Here is a 20,863-nt window from a genome sequence, read left to right as displayed (position 1 = left end):
CAAAATTTTCACCACTTTTTATATACATTTATTGCATGGTGATTGGTTCATTCGACGGTGTTTATACAGTCTTGTAGATGGAGAAGCCCAAGAACGACAAAACTCTTCAATGGAAAGAATGAATTATGCACTGAAAAATGATTAAGAGATGTTTGTTTGTGATGATAGTTACAACGAAAAAGTCATTTTTGAAAAGGAAGGCAACGGTGAGGAGTGAGTGAGAGAGTTGAGAGAAGACAGCATAAAATTGTCCTTTCTTTCTTCAAAAAACGCAAACATCAGAAGTAATGCGGTCCCTTGAAGGATTATTTGACACAACACACAATCTCTTATTCTCTTATCTCATTATTCATCAAATCCTCTCCGAATATTGGTTCGGTAAGGTTTGGTGAAGTCCAGATAAAATCGATGAACAATAGTTTAGTTTACCAGTAAAAATAAGTACCTATTTTTAATGGTTTATTTGGTTGGAGAAATAAAAAGTGAATGAAAATAGAAATGATGAATGAAAAGAGGTGAAAAATAAAGTAAAAGTTAAAGGAATTTGATTGAAAAAAAATAATATGAAAATAAAGAAATAAATAAAAAATATTGGTGAATCCCATTGCTTTTCAAATATATCTACTTTAAAATTTTATATCGATTATTTATAATATTGTAATCTTTTTCCATTCATATTCCTCACTGGTTAAACAATGGTTAATTAAATAAAAGAAAAAAAAAAAGTCAGAAAGGAAAACTCCACTAAATTTAGTAAGTCACATATTCTACGAAAATGAGTGAGCTAACATATATCTTCACTCACACATGCATAACAACCTCACTGTAATCTCTCTCAGTCAAACCTCATGCAATGCTCTAATTAACAACAACTGAATTTCCTTCCTCAGATTCAACTATGGCAAGTGTTGTATCACTCTTCTCATTCTCACTGATTCCTTTCAATCAACACAAATTCCAAGCCAAAAGTTTTTGTTTTTACAAACCCTTGATCCAAAGGAAGCACCACCAACTTGGATCGGAAAACCTCTTTCCCCCCTTTTTCCGAAACCCATCTTCGAAATTATGTGCCACTTCACGATTGTCCATTGATGAGACGGAGCAGCAAGTCGGAACCTTGACCCGGCCCGAAGACCTGAAAGGGGCGTTGGCTTATTTGTTTAGGACGGAAACTGGTGGAGGTTTGGTGAAAGTTTATGTCACAAAGAAAAAAGATAGGTATTTTGTTTACATTGAGATTTCTTCGTTGGATGCGAATCATTATGGTGAAAGTGAAACATTGGTGTTGTGTTGGGGTGTGTATCGAGGTGATTCATCTTGTTTTGTGGATATGGATTCGACTGGTTTGAGTGAGATTGCGGCAAAGCGGATGAATGTTAGTCCTTTGGTGCAAACATCTGTTGGCAAGTTTGGAGTTGAGTTGGAATTCGATGCCAAATACGTTCCTTTGTACTTGTCATTTTTCTTGATGTCGTCTTTGGATGCAGGGTTGGAGATTAGAAGCCACAGGAGAACGAATTTTTGCGTGCCGATTGGGTTGCTTCCGGGTTACCCGGGTCCTTTGGGCCTCTCTTATTCTCCTGATGGCTCTGTGAATTTTGCTATTTTCTCGAGACATGCTGAGAGTGTGGTTTTGTGCTTGTATGATGAGAAGGGTGTGGAGAAGCCTGCTTTGGAGGTTGATTTGGATCCCTATGTGAATAGGTCAGGTGTCATGTGGCATGTCTCGTTTGAGAGTGTCAAGAGTTTTGTGAGCTATGGTTTTCGCTTCAGAGGGGGTGTTCATAAGCAGAACAGAGGTGATAGTTCTGTCGAGCATGTTGTTTTGGACCCGTATGCTAAGATTGTCGCTAATTCTTGTCCTGGTGGTCTTGGACTAGTGCAGAATCTGGGATGGTTGAGAAAGGAACCTGGTTTTGACTGGGGTGGTGACTTTCACCCAGATTTGGCCATGGAGGAACTAGTGGTTTACAGGTTGAATGTCAAACGCTTTACACAGCATGAGTCAAGCCAACTTCCAAGTGGTTCAGCTGGAACCTTTACTGGTTTGGCTGAGAAGGTTCAGCATTTTAAAGATCTAGGTGTGAATGCTGTTCTGCTGGAGCCGGTTTTCACATTTGATGGAAAAAAAGGACCATATTTTCCCTGCCATTTTTTCTCCCTTATGCACATTTATGGACCATCTGGTGATCCTGAATCTACTATGGCCTCTATGAAAGAGATGGTTAAAATTATGCATGCCAATGGGATAGAAGTTCTTATGGAAGTAGTTTTCTCCAACACTGCTGAGGTTGGTGCTCTACAGGGAATCGATGACTCATCCTACTATTTACCAAATGGAGTTGGTGATTTGAAGATACATAGTGCTTTGAACTGTAACTATCCTATAGTGCACAATTTGATTCTGGATAGTCTGCGGCATTGGGTGACTGAGTTTCACATTGATGGCTTCTCTTTCATAAATGCTTCACACCTGCTGAGGGGATTTCATGGGGAGTGCTTGTCCAGACCACCATTAGTTGAAGCAATTGCTTTTGATCCGGTACTCTCCAAGACCAAAATCATTGCAGATTGTTGGGATCCTCATGCCATGGTAGCCAAGGAGATTCACTTTCCTCATTGGATGAGATGGGCCGAAATGAATGCAAGATTTTGTAATGATGTGAGGAACTTTTTAAGGGGTGAAAGTCTTCTTAGCGACCTTGCAACAAGACTTTGTGGGAGTGGAGACATGTTTTCTGGCGGACGAGGCCCAGCATTCTCTTTTAACTACATTGCCAAGAATTTGGGATTTTCTCTTGTAGACTTGGTTAGCTTCAACAGTGATGATGAATTAAGTTGGAATTGTGGGGAAGAAGGAGCCACTAACAACACCAGTGTCCTTGAAACACGGCTCAAACAAATCCGTAATTTCCTCTTTGTCTTGTTTGTGTCATTAGGAGTACCTGTTCTGAACATGGGAGATGAATGTGCTCACTCCTCTGCTGCTTCTCTTGCACATGATGATATAAAGCCCATCACTTGGAGTGCTGTGACAACAGGGTTTGGTAAACAAATCTCACAATTCATTTTCTTTATGAGTTCACTGAGAAAGAGGAGGAGTGATGTTCTTCAGAGAAGGAGCTTCTTAAAAGAAGAAAACATAGAATGGTATGGAAGTGATGGGGCTCCACCAAGATGGGAAGATCCATCATGCAAGTTCCTGGCCATGAATTTGAAGACTGAAGCAGCAAAGTTCCCAGATAGCTCTGTATCTTCTGATATATCTGGGGATCTATTTATTGCTTTCAATGCAGCTGATCAACCAGAAACTACAGTTTTACCTCTGCCTCCACAAGGGATGTCATGGTTCCGCTTAGTTGACACAACACTTCCATTTCCAGGTTTTTTCTCAAGCAGTGGTGAAATTGTCCCTGAGATGAAATATAAAATGAAGTCTCATAGCTGTGTTTTGTTTGAGGCGAGTAATTATACCATTTAAAAGGACTACATTCCCTCGAACTTTGAAAATTTTGTCATTCAGTAATAGGTTTGTAGATTGAGGTAATAATGAGTTGGTGAGAACGCATACTGAGCAATGTATGCTTGAAAACTGTGTAAAAAGTAGTTTCATGGTATTGATTTCACATTGTCTTTATTTTTTGATGAATAAAGGAGTATTTACTTTAGAATTGTTAATCAATATCCAAACCGGTTGGTTGAGGCTCTAATCGAAAACATTATCTTTCTATATGCAAGAAAAATGCTGCATACATATTGTATGGTACCTTAGATTTAGTAATCGACATGTTTTGCTGGCTTGTATCCTCACTGGAGAATTCTAGGTATGTCATTTTTCACATCAGTTTGGTGTTCAAAGTGTTACACCCACACTGCTTGTAAATTATATAAGGGTAATTATTTAAAGAAGATTGGAACTTTTATTCAAAATCATTTCTTGTTTAAGTAAGTCAAAGTTATCATTTTTTTTTTCTGTACAACTCTTACAAAAATACAATGCTAATGAAGTGAGAACTTATGGTGAAGAAACTGAGAGAAATCTCTGTTCTGAGTTTTTGGATCAGTTTTAGAATAAACCTAAAACTAATTTGTATAAATCCTGACAAAGCTTGATCTTCTCAAAGAATTATAAATATGTGGTCAATACATTGAACAAGTTTACAGTGTAGTCAAGTTGAAACTGATGGCACCTTTATTTCCCTTGTTCAACAACAATGATGATCCCGAAAGAGAAAACAGCTAAAAATGCCAGTGTATAATAGCTGGGTTATAACAACGAATGATTATTGGTGGATCCTTCATTTTCGTGTTTCCTCTCGTGCTGTTTCAATTTTGCAATTAGATGACGTCTTTTACGCGATTTTCTAGTTTTTCATTTTTTTTTATTTCTTTATGTTCTAAAATCACTTTAAAGATATTATCTCAAGTTATAAGAGAAAATATTAAAATTTAATTATCAAATTCTTCCAATTTACCTCCTTGACAAAAATTTTCATCCGTTTGTAGCAGTACTGTTATCTGTGACTTCTGTTCTTGCTTTTGGAGAGATACAATATTTGTCCAATTCAATATTCTGGCATTATTCGCAAGGATTTAAGCAGAACATTACACTGAATGTTGTTACAATGCCACTTTGGCATAGGTTATCCCACAAAGTGTGCACACCACGCATCTCGTCAGAATAATAGCCTAAAATTTATATTCTTTATTTTTTTATTGCAAGTTCAACATGTGATTGCCTTTTGCCACTGTGAAATGTCTTCCTCTGCTAAAATAAAAAAAAATGGATTAATTTTAATTAAATATATTTTTAACGATTGAAATCTTATTCGAATCAAAATATAAAATCTTAAAATAATGAGAATAATTACCTGAAAATCATTTACGAAACGTCTCTTAAATAATTAAAATTTTAAAAGTTCTAACAATATAATAGTAATCTTCAGATCTTCTCCGTTATGCATAATTATTTTCTCCCAGAAAATTTCGCAGAATGTTTTTGTAAAAGAAAATATTAAATATAATTAGTTAAACTTATTTGTTTCAATTTCATTAATTTCGTCTTTTTTTTATATATTTCAAAATTGATCTCTCTACTAAGTTGCATCAATATATTAATTGTTGTGGGGTTGTAGAATAGTGTGACAATATGATGTGCCTTATTTGTTACATCATTTGTTCCAAAAATGATTAAATTAATTTTCCAAAACTGTGTAAAAAGTAGGTTCATGGAAGTGATTTTTTATTGTCTTTATTTTTAAACAAATAACTAGTAGTTATTTATTTTTGAATCGTTAGATTCAATATCCAAACTGGTTGGTTAAGGCTCTAATGTAAAACAGTATTTTTTTATATACAAGAAAAATATACATACAATACCCTTCCTTGTGACTTCACGAAGCTAGCAGCCTAATTACTTTTTAGCGTGTATATATTTTCAGAATAAAACTAACTAAAGACAGTCACTTCAGAATTTTGCTCTCATCATTTAATGTTTTATTTTATAAAACTTTATAATATGGTAAAAACTACTATGGATCAATCCAGCATATTCGAAATGAATTTCTTGCAGAAATGTATTTCATCCTTAATAGATAGATTGCCATCAGCTTCAGGGTTGCTTGCAATGATTGAAGAAATTTACTGTATGAGAATTACATTACATAAGATCGAAGACAGAAAAATAGTGGATTATGATGAAGTTGCATGCTTTTGGTGCTAACGACATTCGCATGTACAGGTTTTGTTACATATATCATTCACGAAAAAAAGAACTGCACTCTAAGAAAAATAACGTAGGGACAGCTTGAAGAAAAAAACGGTTCATGCCACAACTGATATTAAAGCCACTTTTACCAGAATAGCAAAAGTAACTATGCAATAGTGCAAAAGCCACTTGGCCGAAATCATTGCAAAGAAGATCTGTTTTCATTTTTCTATTGGATAGATATAAAATCAATGTGTCAAATCTTTGTAGTGTGGCTACTGAATAGTTTGACAGATTTTTTAGTTTATTTGGTGGAAGTAACTTTTACCCAATTTCTATCTGAAGAATAAATAAATAGTATATCAATAAATACCGTTTATACTGAAGAAAAAGCCCTTATCTAAGGAATCAAAGAATGAATGAGTATAGTATTTACCAGTTCAGATACGTTTAAATTGAATTATCATTTCAGCTGCTGCACCCATCACACGTATCCCTCCAATTTCCAACAGGCGAAGAGCCAACTCGTGTTGATCCATACGACTTAGTCCCCTGCTCAGTCTCTTCAGCAAATCCTCATCAACTTCCTCAATCCACGACGGAGCTCGGCTCACCATCAAGCTCACAAACCATGAAACATAGGCCTCCCAAGTAGCACTATCACAATGCATTGATGTAGTCCTGTTCAGGGCACTCTCAAGAAATTCCATGTGCAATCCAATAACCTTCGCCAGTCTTTTGGGTGCATGCGACTTGTCAATACCCCAGGCAAATGCTATGCTAAGAAAGACAAAAAATGCCAGTGCATAACCTTTGACCATGGGAACCATAACTCCAGATTCTCCACCACCCTGCTCCAACATGGAAGCTGATAAAAACCAGGAAGGCAGAGTCTCACTTATCAAATATTGAACCAACTTTGGTCCACCTGATATCCAAATCAATGAAGCCCCGAGTAGAGCGGCATGTTCCACACGTGCCAAGGATCTGGCCAGAGATACTTGGCCATATTTGATCCCAAAATGGGTTTTCTTTGATTTCCATATAACCCCCTTGGGCAAATCACTCGCTATGTCTCTAACCGAAAGCATTAGAATAGGCACAATTTCTTCAATCAATAACGCGATATCTCCAATAGACCGATACACTCTTAGGTAAAGAATTCCTGGAGCAACTGGAGAGATCCCATCGGATATTTGAGGAACTAAGCCATGACCAAGGAGGGCACTGACACCGCCATTATTATAAATGCAGACAGAGCCAAGGCCAAGGGTGGATGTGAAACAACTTTTAAGTAGTTGAACTACAGCATCCCTGTTGTGGTGGAAAACAGTGCTGGAAGCAGAGAGCACAAAGTAGTTACTCCAACGCTTCACCTTCTGGACCCATAAAGACGTCACAATGGGCAAGGAGGGCCAGGGGCAAGCAGAAGCAAGGTCAGTCACAGTAGGGGCAATCAGGGCAAGGAATCGTTCAGTGGCCTTGTCAAGTTTATATGTTATCGTCAGGCTTACAAAAGCTGCCAAAGGCAAAGGAAGTGTGGGTGGAGACTTTCCATCTACAGCGAATTAAAAAAAAATACTGTCAACATAATGGACATTTTTTTTTTCCACAAAGAATACTAAATGCAGGTAAAGGTTACAGGTGGATATTCATTGGTCAACCATTCAGTCAGTTGATAAATAAATAAATATAACTCCTCCTGTGCTCTTGAAAGAATATGCATCTTTGAGATAATGTCAGGATTTCCTGCTGCAAATAAGTAATATGATAAATGTTTTCTTACATTAGTTACTTTTTACTTTTGTTCCTTAAGACCACTTGTTCGAATTCTTCTCCTTTATGTTTTAAAGAAAACTCAAAAGAATAAAAATATAGAGTGGAGATTAACATTGTGTTTGGATCTATTCAAATACTATTTATACAGACTGAAAAGAGACGAAAGTGTGAAAATCAATTCATAAAAAAGTGTGAAAAAACGAGGTAAATTTTTAATTTTAACTTTTGACACTATTCAGAGTCTATTTGCAAAGAAAATATATACATATATGATTATCTAGAAATCATGTGTATAAATGTTTTATTATTATTTAACTTTAATATATTATTGTTGTTTTAATAGTCATATCATTAATATTTATTTGTATAAGTTTTTACACTATAATAAAGAAGAATTTAAATGATTAATTAAAATAATAATGTTTATTAATAAATGTTTTTATACTATAACAATACATAATAAAAAATTAAAATAATAAATAAAATAAAATAATTTAATATTTTACTGAATATATATGCTTTCATATTGTAATAAAATAATATCGGAAATAAAATTATTAAATTAATGATCAAAACAAAATTAATTAATTTAAAATTTTGAACTTTATTATATAATTTATTTTAATATACTATTATTTTAAACATATTTCTTTTATTTAGTATGATTTGATAATATATTTTAATTTAAAATATATTTTACCTTTAACTTATATTTTAAAAATTTATTCTATCACATCAATCATATCAACTACAAATTTTCATACAATTTCTACTTTCTTCCTCCCACCTGAAAAAATCTCACTTTTCAATTTTTTTTTATACTTGCAACTCGATCTAAACAAATCACAGAGAACTTTACCTATATCAAGGCTTGGGACATTGAAATCTGCTAAGATGTTCTTTATTTCTTGTTGAACATGGGATAAATTTGAGGCAGGGCTGGGCCAGTCAGTTCCATTCATTAAAGCTGGCTTCCATACGCCCCTTGTAACTTCAGCTGAAAAATAACTTGCAATAGTAACCAAAGAAGCCGGAAGGAAATCGGCTAGATCTTTGAGACCTGAGAAAAAAACGTGTGAAAATCAAATTACATAGTAAACAAAATAAAAGTCTCAAAAATCAGCATTGCAATACAATCCGGTGCAAATTTCTCGAATATGGTATTCAAGTTCGATAAGATTTTTTTCCACCACCTTAAAGAAGCATCCGCTACTTTAAGATATGCAAAATCCTTAAAAGGGATCTTTCTTCATCCACCTCCATGGTTTCTCCATGCCATGGATGTTAGGACAGACCAACTTGTCATTTAGTCAGATTTTTTAACTAATTATCCAAAATAATTATTTCGGATGCTGTAATTTAAAAATATATTTTATAATAATACCTCTTCGAATGACAAGATTATATAATTTAAAATATACTTTTTCATTAAAAAAATATAAGTATTTCAGATTAATCAAAATATATTTTCATCATTCAATTTTTTTTTCCAAAATTAAAAATATAGTTTAAATTATATATTTTAATATAATTTAACATATATTTTTAATTCTGAATTATATAACACAATTCTAAATTATATAATTTACCATGTATTTCTGAATTTTGAATTACACATAACAAAATGTCTTTCTAAATTATAAAATCTAAAATATTTATTATTCATGAATAAATTAAATTTTTGTCTATATCTACAAACATTTAGGAAGAAATTATAATATTTTTAGTTTATGAATAATTTATAGACTTTATTTTATATCCATACACATCGATGTTACAGTCTTGATCTCATGTGCTAATCACCATCACCATCACCATTGCATGCGTCATTTTTATTGTTTATGTGACTATCAGAACACAATCAGTTTTGTTACCTTCATTACTACTCTCACCTCCTCCACTTGTGCCGCTGTCTCCACTATATATTATCATAATACCATTATTATTATTATTATTATTATTATTATTATTATTATTATTATTATTATTATTATTATTATTATTATATCATCCTTATTACCATCATAAGATATATTAAACAATATTAGCACAATAGTATGTAATTTTCATATTGCCCAATGCCGAATTGAGCATTTTCAAGTGGTGGCTGCACTTCAAAGAGCTAGCTGGTGCCATCATGTGTAGATTTTTAAAATCATTTTCTTAAGGTAAAGCTACTTATTTATTTACTCAATTGTAAAAATTAATCTACCTTAAATTGTATTCAACAAGCTTGGATATTTGTTTCAAGTTTCTAATGAAAAACACATTTTCTATATCTGTACAAAAGAAAGAAATTAGGTGAAGGTTTGATACAAGAAATGCTTTAACATTTCTCATATTCAGGGGAAGAAAATTAAAAAAATTCCTTGGAATAAAGATACAATTTATGAACAAGTGAGAATAAAACTCACTCTCACTATCATAAATGACAGTAAAATTTTCTTCTTGTTAACGTTTTCTAATATAATTATCTCCAAATACATTGTTTCTCATAAAAATCGAATAAGTAAACATATTTTATGATTATTTTCTAGAAAGGGTAATACTTTAAGGAATAACAAAGTAAGATGTTTATTTAATTTTTCGAAAACAGACTGATAAGGATAGGTTGATGTTCTATATATTTTATATAATTCTTCGATAACCTTATATAATATTTTATTTTATTTTAAAATTTCATTTATATTTATTATTATCATATATATATATATATATATATATATATATATATATATAATAGTTTATCAAATGGTTGTTTTTTCAAAAAAGGTGGTTGGCTCTCAAATCAAATTGAAGCTTTAGGATTGTGTTCGGTTATTTATTTATTTCTTTTGCTTATTTAAGTTATTTTAGGACTTATTAAGTTTAGACATAATCTCCAGGGTGTGACATTCTTAGATTATGTAGCCTCAGTCCTCGTTATAATCTTGTCCTGACTCAATATATATGATACGTTCTAAGTTCAAGTTAAAAATTATGGAGACAGATAGAGAAGAAGGCATACCTGTAGCAAGGTCACGGGTAGAGAGTTTCCCATAACCGCAGGATGTCAACGAAGCATCCAGAACAAAGGGAATAGCTTCGAGGATATCCCAGGCAGGCACTTTTAAAGCATCATCCAATGCAAGTCCAGATGAACTGTTGTTTTCTGAAGTCGTAGGTGTCGAAGGTTCGGCTCCATTACTTACCTTCGAAAACATCATGCTTAGTAGGGCATCGACAATCCGATGAACAGGCCCTCCAGGCACAAGACCAGGGCGGGTAGAAGCAATGCCTTCTTGATGTTTCCGGTACCAAAAGTTTAATTTTGGGAAGAAATCCATAAATACAGGGTCTGCAGGAAAGCTTAAAATGTTTGACCATCTTTTGAGCATTTTCTGATCCTTTGTTGTTCTTCCAAGCGATGCCAATTTACTGTTTCGAACTAATAAAAGGCATTCAGGACTAAGTAGTGATCCAAATGGTGGAGCTGTTGCATTGCTTCTCACTTGTTCAACAGGTAGACGATCAAACCGCCAAAACCTCAGCAAAAGAGTAAATGCATTAGAAAATACCTCCCAATGAGTGAGTTTTTCTCCAGTTGCAAGAGTCCCCGAGGCTTCTGGAACACGTGATCCAAAAACCTCAGTTATTAGCATTAGTCCTGCCGCAAGTAATGGAACCTGTAGTAAATGGCAAAACACAGCATATGAACGAAGACTATACATGCAACATATACTAGTTCTCTATAGCATTCCATCCTCCTTTAGCTTTTATGAAAACTGAACTTAATTTATGATAGAGCCTTCCTATACTACAAAAAGACTTGATAAAAATTTCACTTAAAATAAAAAAGGTTAGTTGGCAATTAAACGTCTGTTAAACTACAAGGATAAAAAACAGAGCATACCAAACCATGTAGGGAGAATATATGAACAGAGTCTACAGATGAGATTCCCACAAGTAAAACATTTAAAAAGGCAGCTTGGCTGGTCAAATGGCTGTCAGCCCCAGAGTAATTAGGAGGATCTATAGGCGAAAGCAATTTTGTGATAAAAAGAAGGGTAAGCTCCTGCAAACAAAGATAATGATGAACAAATAACTGAAAAAATTAAAGGGACAGAAGACACACCAAACAAGCTAAAAACTAAGAAAAAAGTGGAAGTCTGGTCAAATTGGAATGCTAAAAACAGTACCTGTACATTCCACCCACGTACCAGAGATGCCCCACACAGAATGGTAGCAGCAGATATTTTGTCTTCATCTGAACCCTTGATTGCAATTTCATATATTTTCTCAATCTCTGCTAAGCTTACATCAAAATCCATGAAATTCAGTTGCCTTTAAATTTTCAAAAGAGGGCATCTAATATTGGCTTCATGAAAAGAAGGATGCACGACATGCTGTAATGTAGAGGAGCTATTATGCAATACTATCCTTGATCAGATAGCCACCACTTTCACTTACACACGAAGACTCCGTAAATGTGTATTGCGTATTTAGTGTCTTTGAATTATAAATCTATATTTGATCTAAAAGACAAGAATCTCGATATTTTTTCCAGATCAATAAATCCCTTTATCGAGGAGCTATGGGAGCAATAAAGCCTATACTAAAGAAATGTATTCAATAGCAACCCTTAATACTGTATAGCATATATATGTTGTTTCCGTTATTCCATATCTGTTGTATATTATGCGATTTGCATACGACGTCAATATTTTAATATATTAAAGTTTTGAAGATTCCTTCACGCATTACAATAATATCCACATATTTAAATTACATTAAAGCATAAAATGCACCCACTACTGAAGTATGAACAGTACTCTACGTCAGTAGCATGAATGATAAGAGCCAAGACTTTTCATGAATTTTCTGATCGAATGAATGAACACAACGTCAACAATTCAAAGTACGAACAATATTTCTACCCCTAAACCACCACCAGGAGACTAAAAAAAAGTTGCCAAAGCAGCATTTTGGAAAGATTAAAATTCTAGAAAAACCCCTCCATCTAATTTACATAAGTCAACCACTTCCTCAAATTTTTCCGTTCTGAAACCAAATTTAAGAGGGGATTGAAAGGGACACAGAACATATGAACTATGAATGATGCAGCTTACCTGGAAGCTGGAGTTGCAACTAAGACATTAACCAATTCAGGAGTTAGCTGTGACCCCTCCATCAAAGCAGACCAGCCAGGGACATGATTAGAAATGCTACAAGGAATTTGATTGCTGCATGCGCTCACATAGCCAGGCCATAGATAAGCTGATGCATCAAGTAGGTTCTTGGCAATACATGCCTCAACAATTAGATGCCGTAAGTTGCCAGCTGCATGGAAAAACATACAAGGAAAACAGCGTCACCTATACACCAAAGGCATAAAAAATAAGGGATCCAGAACAAAATATGAACAGACTTTTATGAAATAGCGTTATACGAAAAAGAAAATTACAGAGGCAAAAAGAGCACTGCCAGATGACCAGATTACCAAAATGTGATTAAATATCACAGGTAAAGGTGCCAGCGCCACCAATAAAACTATGGACAACTATAATTGTTATATGTGTGAGATAGAGTGAGGGAGAAAAAATTAAATTGATAAGCAATGTTGACTGTATGTTCACAGGGAGACCCGTGTTTTCTTGTTTGGGGAAGCAACAAAATCATAGAAGGATACATATCAGTTAGAAGTACAAAGTCTACCGCCAAAAAGAAATCTTTACAGATTCCCCATTACCACAATAAAAGAAATTACTCACAATATTTTATCGGCAAGCCATTTGTATATTCCATGTATCCACTACCAACAGGATTTCCTGATAAGAACAAAATAGCTTTGGCAGCAGCTTGATTGGCTTCCACAAGAACAGGCTGAGGTGGAGTGAGTAAGGACTCATAATCACCCAATAGCTGTAAACTGGTAATTAGTTCCCCACGACACTTTCCCAGAGCTGGTTTTTCTGTTCCTTTGCTTGTTGTAGGGCTATGTTCAGCTTCTTCAATCAATTGACCTTCCTCTTCTTCAATAATATAAGTTACCACGAGGGTTGTAATGCTCAGTAGCATACACATGCAGGTATCAAGACGAGGTATAGGACCTTCTTTAGAATCTCTCTCCTAAAATAACAGGGTGAATAATATAATATTAGATTTGTTGTTGTGAATATTATGTAAAGTACAATTGCATGCAAATTTTCAGTGTCTCTAGATCTTTTATGAAGGACCAATGAATCAATTAAACGCAAAGGAGCCATGTGCCAACACAGAAAAAGTAAAATGGAAATGACATGCAGCACGGTCTTTCGCTTTTAATGATCATACACAGGAAGAAATTTATCAAGCAATATTTCCGGGAGCATCATCGGCACCATACCCTTTTTGTTGGAACAGTTCCAACCCTTTGAACCAAACGCAGTGCTGCAACCCATAGCCCCAAAAATGTTCTGTGCCACATAGTGCCATTAACTACGTGTAAAGTCTTCACCAAACCTGCAATTACAAGATTAAATAAATAATATGACACTGATTTGGAAATAAAAATACAAGAAATTTTTCATTTAAATCAAGTATTCAGTTCAACTCCCACCCAAAAGATGCCATTTGGATTTTTTTTCCATGTCACAATCCTCTCATGGAAAAACTTAAGATCACTATTCACGTTTCCTTTCCCATCATCTTTTAACAACTTTTTTTTATAGTATAGCAGCAGTTCTAATTGTTACAAGGCAGATTTTATTGTGATATCCACTTCCTCACCCAGCATTTTGCAATTTCTATAGATCCTTTTCTGGCTGCTTTCTAATCCTTTCTGTCTGCCAAAAAGAGACACTGTCACTTGTGGTGTATTTTGGCATGATTCTGGCATGTCTTAGAATTTGGGCCTAGAGCCTAACCCAAACCGATAAAATTAGCTTGTAATGTGAGGATTGTCAAAGTTTTATAAGTTCTATATAAGTCATATTTCTAGGTAATTTGAGGCTAAACACACTCCTCGAGGTTTCAATTAAGGCCCAAAATAGGACACAATTAAGACAACTTTCCAACAAGATGAAGATAGAAGGTGTCAATGTTTCATAGGCTGGGGCGTATAACATTTTCCAGTTTCTCCTCTCTCTTTGACTTGAATCAGAAGGTGTAGTAAGATTTATTTTAATTCTGTTGGGTAAAACCACAATGTGGTCCTTGAAATTATATGAACCATATTAATTTCTGAAGGAAACCAAAAAAACGAACCTGGAAAGACTCAAAATATCTGCGCGTAGGGACAGAAGAAAAGGAACCATAATAACTATGAACCCAAAGCAGTTAATTAGACTCTTTCAACGAGTTCCTTTTCTTCCTTGTATAGTTATTATTCCCAACATTTTCACTTAAAAAAAATAATACCTGTAATAATCTCAATAGCACTAGATGCTACCACTTGTCCTCCATCCAAAGCATCTTCCAGAATAAGATCAATAGGAAGCCAGAGTGAAGACCAACTATCCCCATAAGACTGCGCAGCAAAAGACATGGGCGAACCAGCACATATGACTTCTTTAGTCCTCACCTTCGATTTTATTTTGAACTCATGAGAAATAACCGCATGGATATTTTGCGACAAACTCATAAGGGTCTCTGCGTTATTATTTCCTAAATTCCTTAAAGTTGGAGAATTTGACACAAGCAGCTGTGTTTGGTGAACGAAAGATTTCCAATATGATGGCCTACAGAGATAACTTCCCTTCAATAAAAGGTTCTAAAGCCTTAATTGAGATTCACTCAAATGAGTATTTAGCTGGTTTACCTAATGCAATGCATATCATAATTAAGTTCTTACATGTTCCAATGAACTAAGGAAAGGATCCTTGAAGTCATTTTGTGTTGCAAAAATTCTGCGATAATCTCTATAGCCATTCCTGTATTTTTCTTCTGAAACCCCTCAACATCCTCAGTTTTCTTTTCACCTAAGCTGTCATGTCCATCAATATCCATGTCATGTGACCTGCATAGCCATATAGGCTTATTCTCTGTAGTGTGATCTAGTAACCCTTCATCATGTAATGATGCTTCAAGTAACTGCCATACGATTGAAAAGACAAATTCAACTAGAACAACTCCAGGCTCCCACAACTTTTGACTGTATACTTGAGAAAGCTGAAGAACATCATCAATTGATTTCATAATCCTAAAGAACCATTGGTTTGAAATGTCATTATTAGTATTCAGAAATAAACAACGAACCTTCCCATACCCTGAAAAGAGAAAGAGAAAAACACACAAAAAACTACTTAAGCAGATTTATGTTTCCTTTATCTAAAAGATAATATAATTATCTACTTGCATATGATGAAATGTGGCCTTAGGAGATAACATTGAAATTTGAAGAGAGGTCAAATCTGCTTCTGCGAGCAATGCACTAGATGCAACTTTTCTTTCTTTTCACATACATATCCTTCAAATATATATCAAGCTCTAAAATATCATCCCAATTTCTGTGATCAATCGTTTGAGCCTTTGAGGGACAGATATGTTAAAACAAGTACCTTCAGGTTGACAGCATAAAGCCTAATAGTAAGACTTTCAAGTACACCACAAAAAGCTAAGGAGATTCACTTCTGTTTTTTTTTCCCAAGTAGTTTTCTCTAGCACCATAAATAAAAAATTATTGACAACAAAGAAGAATTTTACTTTGTGGATTGAAATAATGGTCAGGACCTAACCATAGTCATTAAGTGTAAATAATATGTTAAAACTTCAAATACCAAACTAGATAGCAGATACTTTTGCCCAGTTATCTCTATTTTCTAAACATGATTCATCATTATCAAGGGAAATTTTCAATCATACATCCCAATTCCTTTGCATGAAATTTTAAATATTTTTAGCACATTAGCATGCTATTCAAAAACCTTTCAACAATATTCGAACTACAAATTTTTAAAAATTACGTTTTAGCTATTATAGTGGTCTTTTGTAAGTTAGGCTACTAAGGTGAGTCTTTAGCCAATAAGATCACCATTAGACATTAACATACACACACCAACCTCCTACCAATGCAAATTTCTACAATAATAGATTTACCACGATATGAGCAGTGTGGTTTGCATTGACGTCTGTATCACACATATTCTCAAATTTTCACATCAAATCAAAGAAAAACACAACCAAATACACACGAAAACCCAATAACACTGGCTGGCTACATTTGGCTTTAGTTGTATCAGACAGGATTTATTCAGTTTGAATTGAACAGGAGCAATGATAAGCTCACATTCAAACCGACATAGTAATAGAATATCCAAGATGCTAAACATATTCAGAAGCTAACACAAACAATTCTTATCAAGCTAGTTCAGTTGGAGTTGGACCTCACTTTTCATAGTATGGAGAACTGACATCATGTTCAAGCATATCTCGAAGTTGCTTAAGGAGTTCCATGTAAAGTCTGTAAGCAGTGGGGTAGACTTTTCTGCTTGGTACAACCCTGCAGTAATAACCAGTGAAGAAACAAAATAAATCAGTGTTGCGGTTGCAATTCCGTGCAATGTTCCACAAAAAAAAAAATAAAAAATAAAAAACAGAGGTTGGTTAGTAGCGTCAAACTCTCATTTTCTAGTAAACCAAAAATAGTTCCCTTTCTCTCTATCATAACCATCAAAGCACACAGAAAAACTATTCCGATAACGAACGGAGCAAAACCAACGTTACAGTACGAATTCCTTGATTTAGTGATTCTACATCTTCGGATACATATTATGTAAATGGAACATTAAGCAGGCCTATGAAAATGCACGTTCCAGAAAGTAATTCGAGATAAAAAAATAGTAAAATTAATTAGAACGTAAGCGTATAAGAAGAAGTAGTGGAAAAGAGAAAACATAAAAGGGAAAGGAAAGAGGTGCGTTACGCGGCGGATAGAAGTGCGACGAGGAGGGTGGGAGGGATGATGTTGAGGGATAGGGAGGTGTGTAGAAGCTTCCATGCGGCGGCGGAATAGTTGTCCCAAAAGAAGTGAGAGACCAAGCGATGAGCGAGTTCGGTGGAAGGGATGGCAATGGCGGAGGAGTGAAGCGTCGACCTGATATCGAAGGCCCACGCGTAAGGATCGGTGTTGCTCTCAACGGCCAACTTCGTTTGGCGTAGGACCGCGTCCCACGCATCAGCCTCGCTGGTTTGCGCGGGAACTGCCATAGTTAGGGAATTGAGAGAAATAGAATTTTGAAACAGGGAAGAGAGAAGAGATGCGACAAGAGTTATGCATGGAAAACAAACCCCATTACAGTTTCACTCCGGGAAATGTAACATTCATTCCCATCTCCCATTTTCGTAAATTGAACTATGAATATGAATATTGTATTATTATTTTTAGGCTTAAATTTAAATATATATGATCTCTATTTTTGTTTTTATTATTTAATTTAGTCCTTATTTTTTTTATGTTTAATTAGATTTTTATTTTCGTCAAATTATTGTCAATTTGATCTTTTTTTATTAACTGTATTTAAATAAACGCTTTTGAACCGTACATGTCATGTGTTAGCTCCTGGTTTTTTTAATTTTTTTTAATTTTTTTTAATTTCAAAAAAATCATCCACGTGTCAAGTCACAATTGTGTCACGTGTCAATGTTAGTGTCACATGTCAATTTGTGATAGTATTATTATTTTTGTTCAATTTAGTCCCCTTACTTTTGTTTAATTTAGTTCCAATTTTTGTTAAAATAAATCAATTTTGTCTCTTTCAATTTGACACTAAATTTAATATTTTTTATACAAATTATATTAATATTTTTTCTAAAATTGATATTTAAATTTATTATTTTTTAAATTCAATTATAAATAGAATAAAATTGTTAAATTTAATTGCTAAATAAAATATAATTATTTTAAATATTATAAGAATATAATTATTAATTTTTTTCTAATATTTATATTCTAAAATACCTTTAAATTTGATATATAAAAATATTTTAAATATTCAAAATATTTTAGAAAAGTAAACTAATACTTGTAAATTAATATTTAAATATAAAATATTTTAGATTTTAATATCTAAAATGCAATAAAAATATTAAATATTATAAATTTAAATGTGAATTTTACAAATGTTAATATTATTTTTATAATTTTAATAATTATATTTTAATAATATTTAAATAATTATATTCTATCTAACAATCTAACAATTGAATATAAGTATTATATTCAATTTATAATTAAATATTATAATTTATAGTTGAATTTAAAAAATAACTAATAATAATATCATTTTTAAAAATTAAATGGTTCTATTTTAACAAAATTTAGGACTAAATTAAACAAAAATAACGAATATAAGGACTGAATTGAACAAAAATAACAAATATCGGGACTAAATTGAACAAAAAAAATAATACAACCACAAACTAACACGTGGCACTAGCATTGATACGTGGCATAATTGTGACCTGACATATGGACAATTTTTTTGAAATTAAAAAAATTAAAAAGTAAATAAATTAATTAAAAAAATTAAAAAAAAACAGGAGTTGACACGTGGCATGTACTGTTCAAAAATGTTAACTATTTAAACACCGTTAGTGAAAATGACCAAATTGACCACAATTTGACGAAAATGAGGACCTAATTGAACACCAGACGAAAATAATGACCAAATTGAATAAAACCAACAAAAATAGAGACCAAATGTATATTTAAACCTTATTTTTAACATAAATCTGAAAAAATAAATTTTATTATGCATTATACCAAAGAATTGCATATCTGGATTGTAAAAAAAAAATAGTTCCTTTTAGTATAAGTCTAATACAATTCCTACGCACTAATAAAAAGGTTAAATTATTTGTGAGGTATCCATTTTTGTAACGAGATTTTAAGTAGTTGTTCCATTTTTATTTTACTCAACTTAGTCCCTATTTTGAATTTTAAACATAGTTCTTATGTCTGTTATTTTGTCTCAATTTTGTCCTAATTTTTTTAAAATTAATCAATTTCATCCCTATATCAAATTTAATTTTTATATAAATTTTACAATGATATTTTTAACAAAATTAAGTTTATTTAAATGTATATTTTGCATTGAATTTTATTTAAATATTGTTTCAAATATTTATATATCGATAATTTATAAACAAATGTTATAATTGGTTTAAAAATAACAAATTTATAAATTGAATTGTGTTATGAATTAATGGTCGTCCATTGATTTATACAATTACTCATATGATTGATAATCATATTATTCATTACTCTTTATGATGTAATATTTTGTATTTACTATTTGATTTTATATCCTTTCTGGGTTACCATATTGTACCTATAAATAGGACTCGTCCTATCAGTAATTAGACACACATAAAACCAGAAGTTGCTCCCTACTCTCTCATTCTCTATTCTTCCTCTCCTTTGTCTCTCTTATTACCTTTATTTTATAACACGTTATCAGCACGATGCTTCAACCAATTGAGGACTAGTGGAAGCTTTTTCTCTATAACGATAGTGCTCTGCGTGTCTCAATCCAGGCTCTTTCTAATCCTTTCTCAAATTATAATTTTAACTTATATTCTTCCTCTTGCGATAAGAATTGTTTAACTTTATCAATTTTTATCTCCGTCTTATTATTTTTATTTTTATTATGACGGTGATTATTATTATTATTATGATGATTATTATTATTATTATTATTATTTTGATGATTATTATTATTATTATTAATATTATTATTTTATGTGTTAGTTCTAAACACGCGAAACGTTGCGAAATTTGGATTTGTGACCCTTGACATTGCAAGGAAGAATTCCTTATATTGGATTTTAAATGTTGACATACATTTAAGATACAATAGATATTGGGATACCATTAAATAAAGAAATAAAGCATCTAAGCAACTAATTTGCTCATGCGACAAAAATATTGTGAAAAAGGATTCACAAATATTATGAATTTATTTCATGCTTATGTATGGCTGGCTGGACAAAGCAATAAAGCTTTTGATGAAAAATCATGAGATCCGCCTAATCTGCTCCATTCCCAGAAGTGAATGCAGCAATCAATATTATGAATTTATTTTATGCCTTTGTATGGCTGAAAAAAAGCAATGAGCTTTTGATAGAAAATCATGAAACCTGTCCAAATTGATTCTGCTCCATTCCCAGAAGTGAATGCAGCAACATTTTATTTATATTTTCATGATCGTGATCGTGATCTTGATTATGGACATGGTTATAAAGAAAATTTCAAAGACACATTTTGTCACCAGAAGTGGCATAATAATGTGAAAAAAAAAGGAAAAGAAAAATGTGAAAATATTGACAAAAAGATGAAAGTATATATTATCATTACGGTGTTAAAGGCCATTTGAGTTGTACTTATTGTACACCAAAGCATCCTACAAATAATGAGAAGAA

General features: G+C 33.0%; 4 protein-coding genes across 6 annotated transcripts; 1 reads left to right on the top strand and 3 right to left on the bottom strand.

Moving 5' to 3' along the window:
• Window positions 1-753: 753 nt before the first annotated feature.
• On the top strand, window positions 754-3,678 carry LOC114193488 (isoamylase 2, chloroplastic). Its single transcript, XM_028083317.1, has one exon. It carries the CDS (start codon window positions 899-901, stop codon window positions 3,479-3,481), a length of 2,583 nt encoding a protein of 860 aa, XP_027939118.1. The 5' UTR covers window positions 754-898; the 3' UTR covers window positions 3,482-3,678.
• Window positions 3,679-4,564: 886 nt separating this feature from the next.
• On the bottom strand, window positions 4,565-11,883 carry LOC114178925 (mediator of RNA polymerase II transcription subunit 33B-like). 3 transcript variants are annotated; one of them, XM_028065091.1, is made up of 6 exons: window positions 11,665-11,883; window positions 11,379-11,540; window positions 10,494-11,151; window positions 8,346-8,546; window positions 6,144-7,265; window positions 4,565-4,765 (listed from the first exon to the last, which is right to left on the bottom strand). In XM_028065091.1, exons 1-5 carry the CDS (start codon window positions 11,794-11,796, stop codon window positions 6,148-6,150), a joined length of 2,271 nt encoding a protein of 756 aa, XP_027920892.1. In that variant the 5' UTR covers window positions 11,797-11,883; the 3' UTR covers window positions 4,565-4,765; window positions 6,144-6,147. The 3 variants fall into 3 exon arrangements, with proteins under 3 accessions (XP_027920892.1, XP_027920885.1, XP_027920877.1); XM_028065084.1 differs by lacking the exon at window positions 4,565-4,765 and adding an exon at window positions 5,438-5,643 and having other exon boundaries at window positions 11,665-11,869; XM_028065076.1 differs by lacking the exon at window positions 4,565-4,765 and having other exon boundaries at window positions 6,044-7,265; window positions 11,665-11,869.
• Window positions 11,884-12,572: 689 nt separating this feature from the next.
• Window positions 12,573-15,189, bottom strand: LOC114178943 (mediator of RNA polymerase II transcription subunit 33A-like). The gene is made up of 4 exons (XM_028065102.1): window positions 14,864-15,189; window positions 13,851-13,966; window positions 13,237-13,594; window positions 12,573-12,805 (listed from the first exon to the last, which is right to left on the bottom strand). The coding sequence occupies exons 1-4, from the start codon at window positions 15,084-15,086 to the stop codon at window positions 12,591-12,593; spliced, it is 912 nt and encodes a 303-aa protein (XP_027920903.1). The 5' UTR covers window positions 15,087-15,189; the 3' UTR covers window positions 12,573-12,590.
• A 1,475-nt stretch (window positions 15,190-16,664) lies between these two features.
• Window positions 16,665-17,708, bottom strand: LOC114178954 (mediator of RNA polymerase II transcription subunit 33B-like). The gene is made up of 2 exons (XM_028065112.1): window positions 17,367-17,708; window positions 16,665-16,943 (listed from the first exon to the last, which is right to left on the bottom strand). Exons 1-2 carry the CDS (start codon window positions 17,648-17,650, stop codon window positions 16,829-16,831), a joined length of 399 nt encoding a protein of 132 aa, XP_027920913.1. The 5' UTR covers window positions 17,651-17,708; the 3' UTR covers window positions 16,665-16,828.
• Between the last annotated feature and the right edge of the window lie 3,155 nt (window positions 17,709-20,863).

The sequence above is a fragment of the Vigna unguiculata genome, chromosome 1, assembly GCF_004118075.2.
Source record: "Vigna unguiculata cultivar IT97K-499-35 chromosome 1, ASM411807v1, whole genome shotgun sequence".
In the NCBI taxonomy this organism is placed as follows: Eukaryota; Viridiplantae; Streptophyta; class Magnoliopsida; order Fabales; family Fabaceae; genus Vigna; species Vigna unguiculata.
This window is presented reverse-complemented; position numbering and strand designations above follow the sequence as displayed.

Excerpts from the sequence above, each read along its gene's own strand:
- LOC114178943 (XM_028065102.1), bottom strand. The coding sequence starts at position 15,086 with ATGAGTTTGTCGCAAAATATCCATGCGGTTATTTCTCATGAGTTCAAA. Across the intron at positions 13,967-14,863 it reads TGCTATTGAGATTATTACAG|GTTTGGTGAAGACTTTACAC; the intron begins GTATTATTTTTT and ends TTGTAATTGCAG. Across the intron at positions 12,806-13,236 it reads TGGCTTGCCGATAAAATATT|CTGGCAACTTACGGCATCTA; the intron begins GTGAGTAATTTC and ends TTTTCCATGCAG.
- LOC114193488 (XM_028083317.1), top strand. The coding sequence starts at position 899 with ATGGCAAGTGTTGTATCACTCTTCTCATTCTCACTGATTCCTTTCAAT.
- LOC114178925 (XM_028065091.1), bottom strand. The coding sequence starts at position 11,796 with ATGGATTTTGATGTAAGCTTAGCAGAGATTGAGAAAATATATGAAATT. Across the intron at positions 8,547-10,493 it reads TACCCGTGACCTTGCTACAG|GTCTCAAAGATCTAGCCGAT; the intron begins GTATGCCTTCTT and ends TTTTTTTCTCAG. Across the intron at positions 7,266-8,345 it reads TGTCCCAAGCCTTGATATAG|ATGGAAAGTCTCCACCCACA; the intron begins GTAAAGTTCTCT and ends AATTCGCTGTAG.
- LOC114178954 (XM_028065112.1), bottom strand. The coding sequence starts at position 17,650 with ATGGCAGTTCCCGCGCAAACCAGCGAGGCTGATGCGTGGGACGCGGTC. Across the intron at positions 16,944-17,366 it reads GTCGCACTTCTATCCGCCGC|GGTTGTACCAAGCAGAAAAG; the intron begins GTAACGCACCTC and ends TTATTACTGCAG.